Raw genomic sequence first — 19,627 nt, 5'->3', positions numbered from 1 at the left:
GCAGCTTTCAACGTAGCTGAAGCCGCGGAGAGAGCTTTCTGCGCAGCCATTCACAGCACTGTAAAGCATAAAACTACAGAACAAAAAAAAAACACACACACACAGTGAGTCATTCGCGCTTTGTGCCGCATTTCGTGGGTGCCCTTCACTGAGAGCAGAGGAAAGGAGACATTTGGTTGGATCAGTAAAGGTTTTGTTGACATCGTGAGGAGCGTGTATATTAACACGACAAAAGTACATGGGCCCCAATGGGCTCTGTGCATTTTAATCTTGTTGTTCGTCCGAAAAGCGAATTTCCATTTTATAATGGCGTAAAAACAATGAAAATGTATTGTCCCCAGAGTTGTCCGTATTAACGGCACCTTAGTAACTTCCGCCAGGGTAATGACACGTTGACGAAGATGGTAAACGTTAATGGGAAGGAAGGATGGGTGCGTGCCGTTTCCACTTTGTGCAAAGAGAAACATCGTTAACCACTGATATATGGTGTCGCCAGCAGAACCTGCGCCGTGGCAGTGCATGCTCGGAGTTTTCGGGGAAACTTCGTTTCAGGCTGAGTCCAGTTTCGAGAATAAGGAGAGGCCACTAGTGGCTTCAACGGTCCCTTCTTTCGGAAGTCCTAGAATTTAAAAAAGAACGAAAAAAAAGAACCGAACGGTCGAGCCAGGCTGCCGCCGCTGGGTTTTTGTTGCTTGGATTCTTCAAAGACAGCGGCCGCAGAAGTAGGTGACACACAGACCTGATGCCGCTCAAGGTCAGCAGATTTTACTGGAAGGGGAAGAGGCGAAAACAAGATAAAATAAAGAAACGGCCGGCGCACAAACAGAGCTGCTGTCCCAACGGGGGCTGGGACAAACTGCTAAACTCCGAGGCTGCCCCCCCCCCCCCCCCAAACAGCGCAGCAAGCAGCAACAACAAAGGGAGGGAGACCCGACCGAAGGCAAGACAGAAACAAAACGCATTCCTCTCCCTCCTCGGCGGTCCAGATGTTCGCGCTCTGCCTCGACTCCGGAGTGCACGGGGCCCCGGCGTTTTTGCCACCACTTGCCACTCCTTCGCTGGTTGAAGGAGGCAGAGGCTTTTTCTTTCCGCGAACGATGGGTCGAGGGAGGAGTGAGAGGAGAGACAGAGAGAGAGGCGCCCATTAGCAGCGATGCTCGTCGCTGCCTGGAGGAGGGAAGGAAATGCCTACCAGGCCGGGGGCTTCAGCACGGGTTTTCGTCGTCGTGGTGGGGTCGACGGCGGCAGACCGAGTGCCGCTCTCTTTCGAGGGCGAGGGGAAAGGAGAGACGCGACCATCCCAACTCTCCTCCCTCGACTAGACTTTGAAGAAACCACTGCACCGAGGGCGCAAGGGAATCACCGCAGCTCCTCTGCCGTCCTCCGAGACACTCCAGTAAGGTGGCTGGCGGCATGTGGAGACTGGCGGGGAGTCCCAGCGGTTAGTCGGAGTCGCAGGAGAGGAGGATGCTGTCCGTGTCGGATCGGGACGGTGCTCTGCTGACGCCGCCGCAGTTCTCTCAAGACAGGCTGCCCTGGAGATCGCGTAGCCGTGAGCAGAATGGAACGTGGAATCCCAAGAGCTGAGGGGCAGCCTGCGGTGGTTTACTGTGCGGATTTCCAGGTATAGACTCCTAGGATGGACTACGTGACTGCTCGCTTTCCCGCTGGTCTACTGTGGAGAAGAGGCAGACTTCGGTAGCCGTGTACAAAGCCTTTTACAAATCGGAGCGCTCACCATTCTGTTCCGTGGCTTCTTCACAGTGACTGCGTCAATAGCTTTGTAGTCAGCACATTGGAGTGTATTCTGGGGATGCGGTGATTTTTGTTAACCTCACTTGTGAGGTGGCTGGTTTTCTAGGAGTTACGCGGAAAAGTGTGTCGAACAAACGGCTGGAAAAACAGTACGATGGAAAAGATTCGGCCTAGCTGCAGGAACGACGCAAGCAGCGTCGTGACGCCCATTCAGTGATAACTGTTTGAAATCGCCCAGCGTTTCTCATCAGGAAGAGAAACATGATTGTAAACAGATTCTCCAGGACTACGTGACAGGAAGGACATATGTGAAATGAAAGATATTTCTTGTCCAGAACTGGAGTCTGCTGACACAGGCTGACGCCTTACTCCTTGCGCTTTCCAGCGGAACATTGGATTGTCAAGCAGACCGGCAACTTATGCAGTAACTTTCTGAGCTGATCGTTTCACGCTTCTTTCCTTGTCAGCATGGCAGCCAAAGATGGCAGCGCTCCTACAAAGCTGATGTCTTAAAACAACTGCGACCAAGTCTGAAAAAAAAAAAAGAGCACAATCCCGTGCCTGGGATACAGCTTTAACGCGTGAGCTCCCGATTCTTCCTGGATGCCGACTTGAACAAGTGGAGAAAGTGCTTCCTTTTTTTTTTTTGTATGCCTGACCCAATCACAAGGATCTTCATGAAGTGCTTGTTATTAGAGCTTTCCAATAGGCGCGTGTTTCCATGCGCGTGATTTGCAGTGTCGTCTTCGCATTCTGAGCCCAGTTGGAAGAAACGTTATACCGTGCTCTGAGTGTTGACGCCAGTTCTGAGCGCCGCGGTGGTTTTCCAAAAAGCAGTGCTTCTGAAAGAGAGAGAGAGAGAGAAAAAAAAGCGGAAGCAGTAGCCACAAGGAAGCAACGGCAATGAACATCCTAAGACGAGTGCCCGGATGAAACACCCTCAGAGCGGAGAAGGCAGAGCTGACAACTCTAGAAAGACAACAGACAAGCGCCTGGATATTGCGAGGACATCCTGAGGCAAAAAATAGCGTTGCAGAAGACGAACAACCGAAGAAGCCAAAAGGAGCAGTGTCATATCGAAGTTTGAGTTTGGCACTGAAGAAACATGGCGAGCAAGTGTGCGCCGTCTACCCCAGCGGCGCTCGCGGGAGGGACAGTGGTCGTCAAGAAGGAATCTTTGACCCCGGGGCTGTTCGCCAGCGCATCGGCGGTGGGAGGGAGGCCGGTGGTCGTCAAGAAAGAGCTCATGCCGTTCGCCTTCGGCTGCGGCTGCGGCGCGGCGCGATCATCGCACGACGCGACGCCAACGGCGGCGGCGCGCCGAGCCGTCGTCGGCAGCGGCGGCGGGATCGCGTTGCCGCTGACGTCCTCCCCTTCGGGCCGAGAGTGGAGCCTGCCCAGGGGCCGAGCCTTCGGCGCCGAGCTAGCGTTCATTCGCCTGAGGGCGCATTCGTCAACGGAACCCGTCCACAGGCGGGACATGGTCGATTTGGAGGAGTCCGAACCACAGGTAAGAGAAAGGCAGCAGTCCTGGCGGACCACACCACGCGCATCGCCTTGCGCACTGATTTTTCTTTCTCCTTCTGCTTCTCACTTTCCCACCCTTCACTCTTCGCTTTAACTTGCACCCCCCCCCCCCCCCCCCCCCCCCCTGTCGTCAAAACCCCCCTTCACATATGCCCCGGTGGTCTGCCTCGTATATTGAAGCAGTGGTTGCGATACCGTGATGGCGGACGCACCCACGTCTGCGAGCCACGGTGGACTAAGCCATGTCTGTGCGCGCGACTTGTAATGCCACCTGTTGCTCAGAATTCCAACTCTTCCAGATTGCGACCGCTGTGATTTTTCACGTATGCGCTCAGCACCGCGTTCGCCGAAGGCGGCTGCCAGTTACGCAACACGGTCTCCGAGACTCGGCCGTAGCGGCCTACCGTAGGTGCGCAGATATCCGGATCGAACAGGTGGTCGCCCCACTGGGTTCGAGTTACTTGCGGCTGCCGTAACCGCTCGCTGTCGATCTTGGAGTGCTGTTACACGCTTCTAGTGCGGAAAAAAAAAGAACCCCTTCCAACACACTCGCCTCACGGGGGCTTAAACATCGTATACTGAGGACTTTAGTTGATAAATATCATCTGGTGGCCTCGAAGACACTGGAAAATTTTTGATATATGGTCCACTTCGTTATATTCGATCGCTAATCTGTGTAATCGAAGTACTAGGTACGACTTGATTAGTGCCTGAGAATTTTTTACCAGAATCCTTAACATTGCGGCCTTTCTGGGGCTGTTTACTCTCTTCTCGTCCTCTTTTTTTTGTTCTTTTTGCCCCGCGTGCCAATGACTCCTGCGGTGACGTTGATTTGCTTGTGTGTTTCTTCACTGCCTGATTCACAGTTAAAGGGACTGCGAAACATTGCTCGGGGGGATATCGGCTATACTTCTGGTGGATTCTTTGTCACACAGATGCTGACTTAAAAAGAATCACAGGAATCGATGCACAGGAACGGGAGTTATTCAGTGAAGAAATTTGAAAATACAAGCAAACAAAACGCTGCCCTCAACTCGATTTTTTTTTTTTTTTGGGGGGGGGGGGGGGAGCTTCCCACTCCTATTTCGCTCTCCCAATGACGGCACCTGGAGCAACCAATCAAAACGGCCTGCCAGAGCACGTCGCGGAAGTTTGCACTCCTTGGTTGCCTGCTTTCTGTAACTCGTTCTTGCTGAATCTGGCAGCGTCGTTTCCATGCCAAGAGCCCCTGGTCGTGTATTTTTATTTTACTTGCTTTGCAGGGCTTTTATCTAAGACAAACAAGTTGTTTTTGTTTATCTAATAGAAAACGCAGACAGGTGACAAAATGTGTCTCTATTTAATCACACAATTTGCAGTATATTTACTGTTTGTCCAATCATCAAGCTCGCGCCAGGTGATGTCATATCCGCTGCTGAAACCCGCCACTGTGTGGGGACACCATCAGAACCATGAATTTGTTTTTGGGACGACATTAAAATATTAAAAAACGAAATATACGCGGTATTACCGAGGCTAATAGCATCATTGTAATTCCCTGTATACGATCAACAGGCGAAACAGTTAACTAAGATTGTTTTTCTGGGCCCCTTTGAGCTGACATTGCTGACTGAATAGGAATGTGACCTCGCCAGACATCGTGGCCACTTAACTTAGCGAATAGTCCGGCAACTTTCACGCAATTCTGCAACTTGCAGACATCGCTGGGTCGCTCGGGCCTTATGCATCGTGGCATCTCCAGTCCAACAGAATTCTGGTACTCTGCTTCACCAGAAAGACTGTCCCTTGTGAGCTAGGTGAACGTACGGGACGAATGTGTTTTAGAAATGAGCACAGCTGCAACTTTTATCAAAGGACGCCTTAGTTTGCACTCGGGAAGAAAACTTTTTACATCTGTATAGAATTTGCAAAGTCGTTAATCACACGTCTGGAGGAAGTTGACTGGGTTTAGTCGTAGTTATTAAAAAGGGCCCGATGTGTTTTCCGGGATTTGAAGGTATGCGTCATTCGGAGCTCTGTCGGCACAAACAGCATTTTCAATTGGTTTCTTTCAATTAAGCAATGTGTGTCTACAGCTTTTTTTCCGCGAACACGTTTTCAAGTTATAGTGGCCAGTAGATACAAGACCAGAGGTAGCGTGCAACGTCACCGGAAACGATGCACGCGAATAAGAGCGAATCTTCGATATTTTTTCACGTCTCCCCCCCTCCCCTACACCCCCTCACCCCTCCTGGACAAACTCTTGTAGTTCGCACGGCTGCCACCATGTGCCGGGTGGTGCTGTAAACTCAAAATCACGGCGGCCATTTTGAATGTTCAGGTTGTCTCATTTATTTTCTTTGACCGCGCTGAGTATTGCAGGTAGCTCTATTTTTATAAAAATTTTATCAAGTTTGAAATATCCCCATTTAGTTGCGCGGTGTTCGCCAGTTGAGACCAAAAGATGACGCTAGTTGGTGGTGTCCCGGAAAATTGGGAATTTTGTAATGTGTGGAGTAATGAGCGTGCTGCGTAGCTTAAAAATCTGGCTAACGCTTTGTGTCCAAGTGGCAGCCAGATTTACACGTTATGCAGCATGCTCATTATTCCACTAATTATTACATGCCCAACTTTCCGGGACATCAGCGCCATACGTTGGGCGGCAATATGTCGTTACTTTTTCGTTTCCCGATATGGCAATAAAGAAGAAAAAAAATCTGGCAGCCTTTTTTCTCGAGTGTAGCGTCTTGGATGACTGCAAGTAAATGTAATTTGTGTAGCATCTGTGACACGCCACATTACGGCGTGTGAGAGGTGGTGTGTTCGCAGGCATTAGCAGATCGAAACGCCACCTGCCGTGGCGAGAGCGGAGGAGTAGACAACCGGTAGGTGGCTGCCACGGGAAGATGGCGGAAAGGGTGGCTAGCAGCATAACACGCCACCTGCTAGCGGTAGCAGGTGGCGTTTAAAGAGCTGCGATCAAATTCCGCATTACCGACTATCGTAATCACCTGTCCATTTTGTCACGCAAAAATTCCGTAGAGGCTTTCATTCGACATTTTCCCGGATTGATTGTTGTGTTCGAACTGCAGAGCTCGCTCGGATAACAATAGGACTTAGACCAACTCTATAACTTTAAAGGCAATCCAATCCATGCCAGCGGAGGCGACGTAGTATGCAAGCCCACGTATAGCCTGGCGCGGGGAACACTTGGCAGGTACTCTCAGGTCGTGAATACCAGCGTACCAGTATCCCTCAGCAGGAAAAGACATGAGTACTCACCTGTAGGGTGGAACCTTGGTGGCTAACGAAGAGGTTTGAGATTAAGCTGAGGACGCTGCAGTGAGCTATAGGGAAACGAAAATGATAGGTGTACCGTTAAAGGGCAACTGCGTTGGATTTGCAACATTTTCAGTTGAGTACCACATTGCACTTCTTGCGCCTCCCTGTCTCATTTCCGATGGGCCGCCGCGGTGGCTCAGTGGTTATGGTGCTCGGCTGCTGACCCAAAAGACGCGGGTTCGATCCCGGCCGCGGCGGTTGAATTTCTTTGGAGGAGAAATTCTAGAGGCCCGTGTACTGTGCGATGTCAGTGCACGTTAAGAACCCCAGGTGGTCGAAATTTCCGGAGCCCTCCACTACTGCGTCTCTCATAGCCTTAGTCGCTTTGGGACGTTAAACCCCATAAACCAAACCAAACCATCATTTCCGATTAATTGTTTATAAAAATAACGAGGAAAATAATTACAGAACAGCCAAAACCAGGAAACTGGAAACGGATCTGAGTTTCAACCAAAGCATGGCGTCACCGTAGCGACTGTGAGAGCTTCGACACCCTATTTGTCAGAAATAAGCAGAAAAATACTCGCCTAGGGCAGACGCAGAGCAACTATCGACCTGCGTGCATCTAGTGGCGTCACATGCGGAAGGTTGCCTGTATAATTTTCCCTGATTGAGGCCACGAAACTGAAAAAAAATTTGAATTAATTTGCGCTGAAACAATATGCCGCCCGGCTGCAAAATTTGATGGAAAGAACCAGAAGAGTCCGGAGAACTGTACCGTGGAAGCTTCAGTAAAATCCGTTTAGGTAAAAGGTACTCCGACAGGAAAAAGCATTGTAGTTTAGGGAAGAAGTGCGAGTTAATAATATCCTAGAAGAAGAACGAATGGGGAATGGACAAGGCATAAAATGGGAAGGGAACATATCCGGGGTTCTCTTAAAAGGAGTGGATTCCAAGAGAAAGCAAGCGTAGCAAGGGGCGGTAGAGAGGTGGGCGGATGAGATTAGGAAGCATGCAGTGATAGGGTCGCCGCTGCGGACATAAGGCAGGGCAATTTGGGGGGATAAGGGGGATGCATTTGTTCTGCAGTGAACTTGGTTAGACTGATGATGATGATTAGTTATGCGCTGTATAAATTTTGATTGATATCTACTTCTGTGTTGGTTTTAAAATGTAATTTCGTTCTGTCTGCTGTTTCCACGCTATGTGATGGTTTCCTAGGCCATTGTCAAGCTGTTTGTATAGCCCAGGTGGCTATGAAGCTGCTGGAAAATAAATTAATTTGATTTGATGTTGGTCATGGCACCATGCACTGTATATGTGTCCGGGTAGGTAAGAAATAGGTTACCCACGTTATCCAGGCGTTATCCAGGTGAAAGCAACCGACATCCGGGCGTTGCTGGCGTCCTTACTGGCCGCATGATTTGCATCTCGCTAGCTGCACAGCCGGCCCCGGTCGTTATCACGGCAACAAAGATATTGTTGAGGTGAACTCCCTACTAAGAGCCGAAACCGAACTAGTCTCGTGTGGCGCCGACAAGCGTGGAGTTGCTCGATTACATTTTCCACGTTCAGCTCTTGTGTTTGCATTTCTTGGCTGACTTAATGCGTTTGTGTGGCATTTTTCATTAGTCTCAACTTGCAAGTGTACTGACTGCCCACCTGCTTTAGTCTCGTAATTAGGCTAGCAGCAATTAAAAAATAATAATAAAACAAGTACATAAGTGGAGTAGAGGATGCGAAACAAAACTTACATGGGTGTAATTATTTGTTTCCTTTTGCAAGAAACAAGAGACCTCCTCATGACTTCACCACTTGTTTAGCTGCGAAAACAGTCTGCTGTGGCGATGCTTTGTTCTGAGTTAAAGTATACGTTAAAGTATACTTTGTGTAATTACGAAGTTGCAATGCCTGGTTGAAGTTCGATTTAAACAAGTGCAACCAATGCTGTAGTTACCGTCAACTAACTTCCCGTTGCCAAATGCCCATCTTTCCTGGAAATTCAGCAACTGCAGTCGGATACAACTTAAGTCTGCAGTGAAGCTCCGCCCGCATTCACGACCGCCGCACATAACTACACGTGACAAGAGCTGCTGCGAGAAGGACCTTCTCGTTGCCGGAAGGCGCCTTTGCACGAACTAACCATAAACCTTAAGTTAGAAGCAGATTACTTTATCGGTCAGGTGATGAGTGTTACAACGCGGCCTGACAAATTTTGTGGGCTGAAAAGAAGGGAGAAAATATTTTTACGGCAAAGTTCTGAGGAAAGTTTAGACATGAATATTTGGTTAACTCTTTCACAATCAGCTCGCAGTTTCTATTGAAAAGCTTTTTGTCCTTCCGCAAAATTTGTAGAAGCCTCAGCAAAGCAACTATTCCTGGAATTCTAGTTTTCTCCATGCATGTCACAGTGTAGTTCAATATTTTAACACTGAAGCGGCATGATTTCTGAAAGAAACTCTCGAAGTACCTTATAGGGATTACATTTTTTTTTTTGAAGATGCAGATAACGCCAGAAACTCAGATTAAAGTGACATTGTTGGATGACAAAAACCTATCCACATGACTATGGCGAAGAATGTGCTGCCAAGCTCTCTGTTAGGAGGAACGTTATTCGCTAGCTAACATCAAAGGTGTCCAGCCGCGATATGAAGAGTCTGGAATAAATAATCACAGACAGCTGCTGCACAGTGTAGCAGTGAGTATCTATGTGCTCGGTTATGTACAGTTAGCTTCAATACGGAACAGAACACATTATTCTTGATCAAACATTGATTTCTCCATAGGCACAGATGAATAGTTTCCTTTGTTCTAAATTATTTTCTTCTTCACGAGAGATTTTTTATCTTCAGTACAAAGGCCACTGCAAAATTCCTTCTTGGCCGCCAACTCACTGCTCCTTTTGCAGTGCAGCGAACTGTGCGTTGCGTCCGAAAGGGCCAAGTACGGCGAGCACTGCATCGCAAGCGCGATGCGTGTCTCACAGGATAGCGGTATATAACACGCACCTCCAACCAGTCTGAGCAGGAAAAAAAAAAAAAATGTTTTTTTTTTTTTCACTTTTTGCGTGGCCGTAACGGCGTAGCGTTGCTCAGCCTTTGTTTCTATACTGACTCATCAAAGCAGTCAGGTGTGCTTCGTACTTTGACGTCACTAGGGTGAGAGTGCTGGCTGATTTCCTTTTATTCTTTCCTTAAATGTATTAACTGCGAAGCTGCTTTTCCAATGTGCACTTTATTATGTCCACTCCATCGCAACAAGCATGTGAACAAGTTTTACAAGAGTAGCCAATGGCTACAAAAGAAGACTTTCCCGCGTTCACAGAAACATCTTAGTTGAGGAAGAATTCGTCTTGACCCAACCATACTGTAGCCGCTGGCTGCGCTCGGGTGGATGCTAATGAGTAATCACTCACTTATTAGAAATCCGCTCCGCCTTTGGGGGAATCCCCTAAATTTCAGAATAAGACATATCTGAAAGAAAAAGCGGGGAAGCCAAAACTTGTCGGTTTCTGCTTACAAGGGTGTCATTGTAATGAAAAAAGCAGCATTTAACTCATCTGAATAATTTACCGTTGGAGTCGGCTTTTGCATAACGAAGTATGTAAATTTTTGCTGTACTAAAAAGAGCCCTGGGAGCATGCTATCTGAAAGAAAAAGTATGATGATGGGGATGAACTGTTGTAGCGCAACTTAGGCAGCTTTAGCCAAAAAGCATAGGCATCGATGAATATCACACTGTTTCCGTTGTTCCAAATTATTTTCTTCTCCATGAGAGATTTTTTGTGTTCGCACAAGGTGGGTCAAAGACCCATTCTCCAAGCATTCCACCCTAACGAGTCCGAGCACCAGGCCAGGGGAAAACCACTGCATCACCGGCGGGTACCCTGTGGGACTGGAAATCGAACCCCCGCGCCTCATGCGAAGCGGAAGCTCAAACCACTACTTCACCGCTCTGGTTGATAGAAAAAGTAAAATGGCTGTTTGCATTAGATAAATAATCTATCTAAGCTAAGTTATTCCTAAGTTACTTCCAAAAAACTTTAAGTAACGAGGGTAACAACAATGTAAGTTAGACAATAGGAGAAGGAGGGAGGGAGGGCTACGAATTAATTTAGTCCACCTGCCGTTGTGAAACGTGCACTGACATCACGCAGCACACGGGAGTCCTTTGCATTTCGCCTCCACCCGAATAGCGACCGGGATTCTATTCCGCCTACTCGTTCTAAGCAGTGTGGAACGCAACAGCCATTCGGCCTCTTCGGCCGGTTAGGAATTCTTGTTACTTCGCAGACAGTTCGGGCTGCTTACACATGCTGGGATATTCGCCAAAAACAGAGCATTCCTTCGTTACTGGCTATTCCTTCGTTACTGGCTGAACGAGTTTGTCGATTCGATCTCTTAATCTCGGAATCTCAAGAGGTGACCGGAAGCTCCTGGCGGCACGTCACGTGACCTGCGAGAGCTGGGCCTGGGCTGCGTAAGCCGAACACGATCGACGGGTATCGCCGCGCTTTGCGGACGACTCGATTTCTCTGCTGCAAGTGCTTTCTTCGTGATACTGGAACGTATTCGAAGCGTATTCAAACGTTTTAGCGTGCTAGCCAAGCTTCCGTGGTTTCGCGATCTCCGCGTTTGCGCCAGCGCGTCCGCGATCACGTGACCAGAATCACACGCGCCAAGTTGGAGAGAGGGAGCAGGGAAAGAGGACACTCAAGTGTTTACAATAGTGATGCAAAACTATCGATAGTACTATCGATACTATCGATAGTTGAGTCACTATCGAACTATCGATGGTAAAAAAGACTATTGATAGTACTATCGATAGCGCGCTATCGATAGTACTATCAATAGTAGTATCGATAGTACTATCGATACTACTATCGATATCCGCTATACTACTATACTACTTGCTATCGATACCGCTATCGATAGCAAGACTAAGTCTTGCTATCGATAGCGGTTCTATCGCTAGTAGTACTATCGATAGCAACACTGTCGATAGTATTATCGATAGTCTACTATCGATAGTAGAATCAATAGTATTACTATCGATAGTAGACTATCGATAATACTATCGATAGTCTATCGATAGTAGCACTATCGATAGTTTTTTTACACTATCGATAGTTTCAAAAAAACTATCGATACTATCGATAGGCAATTTTCCGATAGTTATGCATCACTAGTTTACAAGCGAGGTTGAGCTACAGGAGAGACGTCACAGGCAATCAGATGCACGTGACAGGTGCCGGCGGCCAATCACAGACGTGCAGCGCTGGCGCAAAGAGCGGCGGAGCGACGCATAGAGACGCAGTCGTGCCAGGTCTTTGAACAATGCGGAAACCCAATGCACCGACTTGCCTGGAGTCGAGGACAGTAGCGATGAAGGAACCAAGCACAGCAAATCTGGACAAACTCTTCTAAAAGGTGAAAAACGTAGCGCAAAGAGACGAGGACACAGAAAGACGGACAACACACGGCGCTAACTTCCAACAATGGTTTATTTCAGAAAGAAATGTGGTTTTATAACGACATCACGACCAACACGCCGTCAAACCATGTGCTAGCAAAGCGTATCAGCCAGATATGCGAACTCTTTCGCCATCAATGATACAGAGGGGGTACTAACACAATCATCTTTCAAAAGTGATATCCATTCCGCTTCTATGATTTCTCGTGTCAACCGGTTATTGTGCACTTTTAAAACCATGCATTGTTCAAGAAGCGGTATGCAGTGACAAAACCACCTTTCTTTCTGAAATAAACCATTGTTGGAAGTTAGCGCCGTGCGTTGTCCGTCTTTCTGTGTCCTCGTCTCTTTGCGCTACGTTTTTCACCTTTTGTTATGAACCAACAAGCCCAAGCATATACCCTTCTGAAACTCTTCTAGTTCGCACGCCTGCCACCACGTGCCGCGTGGCGCTGAACACTTAAAATCACCACGGGACTGCGGAATTTGGTACATCCCATTGTTTTCTATGGCCGTCAGAAATAGTTTGCCTGAATGCAGAAAGCACTTTAAAGGCAGATTTTACAGCGAGAAGGAAGATTAACCTATGAGAATCACCATGTTCGCGCATGATCACTCGAGGCTTTCTGGCTTTTTAAAAATTGCGAATTTAAAATATCCCCTTTTACTTACTTGGTATTCGCAACTCGCGGCCAACAGATTACGCTAATTGGTGAGGTTCAGTAATGCCCTGGTGTTTTTGTGTACACTCCTGCACGGAGCAAAGTGGCTGGCAGGTCCGCCATTATGTTCCGAGCTCTGCGTGAAAGCCACTCGTCGTGTGGCGGGAGCCACGATAAGGTTGGTTGGTTGGTTTATGGGGTTTAAAGTCCCAAAGCGACTACGGCTATGAGAGACGCCGTAGTGGAGGGCTCCGGAAATTTCGACCACCTGGGGTTCTTTAACGTGCACTGACATCGCACAGTACACGGGCCTCTAGAATTTCTCCTCCAAAGAAATTCAACCGCCGCGGCCGGGATCGAACCCGCGTCTTTCGGGCCAGCAGCCGAGCACCATAGCCACTGAGCTACCGCGGCGGCCCACGATAAGGCTTTCGCTGCCAGTATTCAGTATTTCGCTTGCCTTTTCTAAGCCCGCAAGTGACGATGGATCAGAAACAACGTGTTTAGTTTGCAACACTAACGCAAGCGTCCAGAATTGACTCGAAGAAAAACACTACACCGAAAACTCGACCATGGCATAACTCGTCCGAAAATCGAGGATTTACCCAGCGTATCGCTGCATCATGGCATGAACGGGATCCATGGTTGATGAGCGCAAAAAAAGACGAAAACGGCTGTGAGAACAACAAGCTTCTTCTCTGCCGTCTTCGTCTTTTTTTTTTTTTGCATTCGTTAACCATGAATACATACACACTGGCCCAACTTCTTTCGATGAACGGGATCGCCTTGCATTTAATTATGCGTTCAGATAAGTTCTGTTCGCAGAAGCCTGCGGATTTCCAGCACAGTACACGCACAGACACTATTGGCATAGCGTGTACCGCTATCCCTCGCCGCCAGCGACAGTGTCAGTACCAGAGCTCACGGGGAGATGGCGCCAGGCGCCTACACGTGGCGCGTCTGGTAGATCTGCACATGCGAAGAAATGTCGCTTCATCTGTGAACTCGGCCACACCGTAACGAATGTTAACATTTTAGGCCGGCGGGATCATGCGATCGCCACTCACCGAATATCGTTACGTGCGGCGCGGGGAAAGCAGTCGTGCAACTCTTCTCTCGGCGGGTGCATAAACAGGAACACCAATGTCCAGGAAGGGCATGAACTGAGATCGGTCGCAGAGGGCGGAACCTCTGTGTCTCCGAAGGCGGTCCGTTACCATCTCGTCCTTTACCATGTTTTTGGTGTATAGGGGTACAGACGAAAAGTTTTTGTAACTATTTTGTTCTTTATTGCGAAAGCAATACTACTCGCACTTTCAAGCCTTCGCGGGACCCGGCCGCAGTTATGTTTGGCCTTTAGCGGAGTGAATATGGGCGACCAGCTGGCTCCTTCAGATAGCCCGGCTGCAGTTACGCCGCGTCGCGCACCTGTGGCGCTACTGGCGCTGTGACGTCATACCAGCTGTAGATTATGGACGACCAACTCACTCCCTCAGAGAGCCCGGCTGCAGTTACGGTGTGTGTTTGCTGCGCTGCGCACCTGTGGCGCTACTGCCGCTGTGACGTCACACCAGCTGTAGATTATGTTTTCTTTCTCTCAGTCGCAACAACGTCAAAAACAAAATATAAAAAAATTACCGAAGACGCTTTGAGTCGTCGCGCAGCGGCGGCCGGTAGCCACGCGTGTCCTGTAGACGCGGCGCACTGCGTTCCTTCAGTTGGAGGCGCTGCGCTTTTGCTTTCGCAACCTACCAGGCTTAACCAAAGCTAAGCCCCCGACAATTTTGCTTAATCGCAACCTGTTGACCAAAATGAGTAGAAGACGTTCGCTGTGCAAAGACCTTCAGCAACGCTGAATGGCCGAAACTGTCCGCTTCTACGCACGCTACCCAGCTGGATGGTAATCAGTTGGTTTTTTTACTTGAACGAGGTTTACGGGCCTAGTGATTCGTGGTAGTTTCGGTCTCGTCAGACGCCAGCACTGAACTGAACCTTGACGTCACGGTCGACTGGCCAACCTAAGCTACTACAGTTGCGATGATGGCGTCGCCGGCAAGCAGCGATCGTTCCTTTGCTCAGCGAGTGGATTCGGTGATGACACAATAATTGGGGCAAGTGCACCCCGTCGTTACTCGACGTCGGTTGCAATGCCGAGAGGCTCCTCGGATAACATTCAAAATCATATTATATTGTGTTCCACTCAACGCCTGCGACTGAAACTTGCTAGAAGGCATGTCCTTACTCCCATGAAACAAATAATATCCCTTGTTTGAGTTAGGAATTTGGTCGTTTGTTCTAGCGAGCGCAATTTTTCTTTCTTTTTCCGCAGTGTGTGGGGGCGGAAAGCAATGTTGTGCCGTGGGCTCCACGAACACCTCAGAGAAAATGCCCCGAGTGTCTGTTCATTGACAGCATTTGGGCGAGAGACATACAGCATTTGGGAAGGAGACGTGTAGCGGAAAAAAAAAAACGCACAAAGGATAAAGAAGCGAAACACACACGCTACACGCGCCCATTTCCGACTGATTTATGAGCCTGAGAGTCCTTACATTTCACGTTCGCCGTGGTTATTTTGGAAACAAATAGTCAGCGCCTGTGCTGTGTTTCTCGTTTCTACGTCCTTTGCGTTTATGCGCAACACATCTTTTCACTGCTCACCATCCGAGTGGAAGTTACGGGAGCAGTGGCGAATCAGTATTCTGCTGCAGAACTGCGCGATAAATAACTGTCTAGCTTCAAGGCAACAGGCGGCTTTCTTTCTGCGCGCGCGCACTGTGTGCGTGGTACACTGCCGGGCACCACCTGAAGACCTCTAATACTTCGGCACGGCGAACTTAATCGCGCGCACTTTTGCAGCGACAGCTATTAAGCGCACATTTCCCGAATCTTCAGCGTTGGTGCATCACCGAGCTTCGGTGATTGGTCAGCATGTGGTGACGTCACTCACGATGCCACTACACCGCGTCACGCTGAGTGATCTGGACATAGTGACGTCAGGGGTCATAGCATGGTTCAGGGGTCATAGCAGTCATAGCAGGGGGCATAGCAGAAGAAGACGAATGGTAATGAATGAACAGGATTGCATTCACCACCGCAAGCAGCTGTCGCTGAATCCCGCGTTACACAGCGGCAACCGCCCTATGAGTTTTTTTCCCCTCCTTCCTTCGTTGCAGGCCAAACGAAGACGGCAGGATAGCGGTTCGGACCTCGCCGTCGGAGCCCAGCATGCCCTTCAGGAGTCTAGGTGAGAGGATCGGCTCTTCGACCACCTAGACTGCGGGCGTAGATCGAAGCTCGTGGGCGTAAAGAATCGGGCATGGATCAGTGCTTATTTTTCTCAGACGCACAATCAATCAATCAATCAATCAATCAATCAATCAATCAATCAATCAATCAATCAATCAATCAATCAATCAATCAATCAATCAATCAATCAATCAATCAATCAATCAATCAATCAATCAATCAATCAATCAATCAAATCAATGCTTTTTAAAGTTTATAACGCAAGGTGACTCTAGAACAACGCTCCCATTTATCCACCGGTCTAATGTCTTCGTGCATTGATTGTTTATGTCAAGTACGATTTTTCATTCCCCGCTCTGACTCTGTTATCGTTAACCTTCCTTTATTCCGAAACCATCGGCAAAGGAGAACCTGTCACGCTTGCGCTTATTAACAATGCCGAGCAATTTAAGAATCCATTCACACATTATAGCGTATAATGGATTCTTTCACTTCCGACTTCTGTGTTCACTCCCCTATCGTTATGGTGCTGTGATGTTTCTGTAACCCGCTTTCGCTCATTTTCTTTCTCAGTATCTCAATTTATCAAACGTTGGCAGTGTTACACGTTGTGTTGTGTTTGTAGTAATGCTCACGCGTTTGATTTCATCACCTTCCCCTCGATTGACCTCAGTTTACTTTACTGCCATATTATGGCACTTTACGTGCGCATGCTCTTAGCCTCTCTTTGTACTCGGCGCTAAAATGTAGCGGATCAGAACATGCTAAAAATCTGGGTGCCTTCAAAAGCCAAATGGTTCGCATTCTATAAAGTAAATCAAAACAAAATGTACTCCAACCGCCCTTGAGCTAGATGGAGACAGAGAATTCCGGACAAAACAACCCCAGCTAGACGACCTTGTCTGCGGGCGCGAACACTGCCTTCGAGATAAAAACTCAAACCAAAACAAAGAAGAAGGAAGGAGCCCGAGCAGTTTCAAAACAGCTACGTGAAGGTTAGCCACTCGGCTCACAGGCATGTCTGACCGCCCCGTTGGCTGCTGACAGTCAACTAACATTGAAGGACGAAAACAGAGAAGTTCTATCCGGGCCTATTTTGGAACCCCTTGTGTGCCATAGGTCCAAGCAAGGAATTCGGACCATCGGGACTTCTTTCAGCCTGCCTGAAAAGAACAAGAAAACAGAGAAAATATGAATAAATGAAGCCGTATAGAGTGGGACGCTCAGAATAAGCTGGTCGCGCTGTCTCTTCACGTATCTCCCTCTCTCGTTCCCAAAGCAGCCACCGATATAAGTAGCCTGGGCAAAGCCGGTGATAAATTGTAGGCGCATCAGGCCAGCGTACGGCGGGTCTCAAAGGAGCAGACGATAAGCCCCGCGTGGAGGCCGCGAAAATATGGGGAGGAGGACGGGGGTGGGAGGAGGGTGTTTGCGTGATTAGCGAGCAGCGCGGTCGCGTCGGAAGATGCACGACGCCCCGAGCGGGCGCGCGACTCCAAAGCAAACACATCGCGTTTGAACTGCGGTAGCCGGTGACGCCAACCGACCCCCGAGGCGAGACTCAAGCTGGGACCATCTGTCGCTCGGAGCTCTGACTCGCCGAATGTCGCAGCGTGGATGATCACAATTCTGTCGTGTGCGCTGTGAAGAGCTTCTGGTCGTGCTGTCGATCATGGTTAGCCCAGTTGCCCGAACACGTTTAGTAGTGCTGTCGAAGCAACGTACCAATATTGTACCGACACTGGCCCAGCTTTGGAAAAACTGGCACTGCCACCCCTTGTCGGGCATTCTGCTTGCTCTGTGCTCTGTGTTGTATCAGCCAATGCAAACCCGCTGTTAAGCTAGCAGTTTCCCAGTTTCCCATTGTAAACGCCGCCATCGTCTGTTGTTCCGCCAATATAAAACCTAGGTTCCCAGAGTTGGTCAAATGTTTAGGGGAATCCCCCAAGGTGGAGTAGATTTGTAGTAAGGGAGCGATTACTCATTAACATCCAGCCAAGCGCAGCCATACGGCTGAAAAGGAAAGTTGAGAAAGCTGTATAGCTTTCCTTTGTAGCCGTATGGCTGCGCTTGGGTGGATGTCAATGGGTAGCTTTCCTTTGCAGCCGTATGGCTGCGCTTGGGTGGATGTCAATGGGTAACTGCTCCCTTATTGTAGATAAGATCAAAGCTTTCTGATTGGTGAGTCGGGGAAAAACCCATGCGCGACCTCTATTAAACATCTTTCTAGAAGATAAAACATTACAGCACATATGGCAGTTAGAATTGGGCCCCGTAGACGCTCTCCTGAGTCTCTCTGTATAGAAGTTCACCGCCTGGGAATTGAACCACTTGACAACGGTGGTCCTGAGTTTCCTCCTCGTCTTAAAATCGCTGCAGTAGTAGTAGTAGTAGTAGTAGTAGTAGTAGTAGTAGTAGTAGTAGAAGTAAGTGGTTTAATAAAACAATAAATGGGAGGAAAAGACTTTTGCTAGCCCCGGCATCTGGTATCTCGCTGCTGGAAGCACCTGAGCTGGGGCAGCGGAAATGAAGGATAGCAGGCAGTGTGCAGAAGTGAGAAGAAAGAGGTGAGGGGATAGTAGAAAGGATTCGGGGAGGTACACTGCGCCAAGCGACTGTTTCAAGTGCAAAGACAGGAAATAGTAGCTAGGTGCATAGTTGGGACTGTGTGGTCAAAAAGTTCCAAATAAAGTCTTGAATCTTCTCCTTGGTTCGGGCATCAGTGTGAGGACGGGCACTGTCACGGAGGATGACTATTCCGGACGATAATTTCTCGCGCCGTCGATTTTTGATCGCACGTCTCACTTTGGTGAGCCTTTGGCAATACACGTCAGCTGTAACTGTTGTCCCACGTTCCATGAAATCAACCAAAAGGACGCCCTTGTCGGTAGCGATCGTATTCCGAGTCGAGTAAGGAGATTGCTTGAATTTTCTTTTTATTTTGGTGAAGTTAAATGGCGCCACTGCATTGACTGCTTTTTTGTTTCTGCGTTTGTGTAGGATATCCATACCTCGTCACCCATAACAATGTGGGAAAACAAAATATATCTTCGTCTTGTTCCTTGCCGCTTGTTTCTTGCACTTGTTCCTTGCACTTGATATTCCTTGCACTTTGTGTTGGTCGGTAAGCATCTTCGGCACCCACTTTGCACACAACTTGTGATGTCCGAGCTTTTCTGTTACAATCGTGTAACTAGTGGTGCGTGCAACAAGAGGAAATTGATCAGTCAGAGCACTAATCGTCAATTGGCTATCAAATTGGAGTCCTTGGTCCACTTGTTGAACGATTTCGGGGGTCTGGATACTGGGCCTCCCCGTACGCTCGTCATCATGCACATTTGTGCGGCCACTTCTGAAGCCTCGGGGCCATTGTCTTACTTGTCACTCATTACTGCAGGTCCCTAAACTAGGCACAACTATCGATGAACCTGGACAGCTGATGATCCTTTTGCGCACAAAAATCTAATCACAGCACTTGTGGGATTAGCGATTTTCGTGGATATTGCGTCTGCATTCTCCGACAAGCAGACTGCTACTGAAACAAAGCAATAACATCAGCAGCTTAGGAAACAATGAGTAGATGGCGCTGCAAGCGTACGCTTTTGTTCTGACGCGTCAATATTTAAATATAAGCAAATGGACCTTACTTTTCGAGTACGCCTTGTATCTTGCTTTTCGTCCTTGTCTTTTTTTTTTTTTGCGCC

General features: G+C 48.5%; 1 protein-coding gene across 4 annotated transcripts in view; it reads left to right on the top strand.

Annotated features, from left to right (window-relative positions):
- The window catches only part of eya (eya transcriptional coactivator and phosphatase 2), a 134,978-nt gene that overhangs the window by 16,193 nt on the left and 99,158 nt on the right, over positions 1–19,627 (top strand). For 2 of the 4 annotated variants that reach the window (XM_089551506.1, XM_089551505.1), the window contains exons 1-2: positions 2,846–3,265; positions 15,851–15,921. In XM_089551506.1, coding sequence (XP_089407632.1) covers positions 2,861–3,265; positions 15,851–15,921 — 476 coding nt within the window. In that variant the 5' untranslated portion in view covers positions 2,846–2,860. Of the gene's footprint in view, positions 1–2,845; positions 3,266–15,850; positions 15,922–19,627 lie in introns of those variants that run through there. The other 2 variants (XM_089551509.1, XM_089551507.1) reach the window with 1 other exon arrangement.

The sequence above is a fragment of the Amblyomma mixtum genome, chromosome 7, assembly GCF_055824585.1.
Source record: "Amblyomma mixtum isolate Tamu chromosome 7, ASM5582458v1, whole genome shotgun sequence".
Taxonomy (NCBI): domain Eukaryota; kingdom Metazoa; phylum Arthropoda; class Arachnida; order Ixodida; family Ixodidae; genus Amblyomma; species Amblyomma mixtum.
This window is presented reverse-complemented; position numbering and strand designations above follow the sequence as displayed.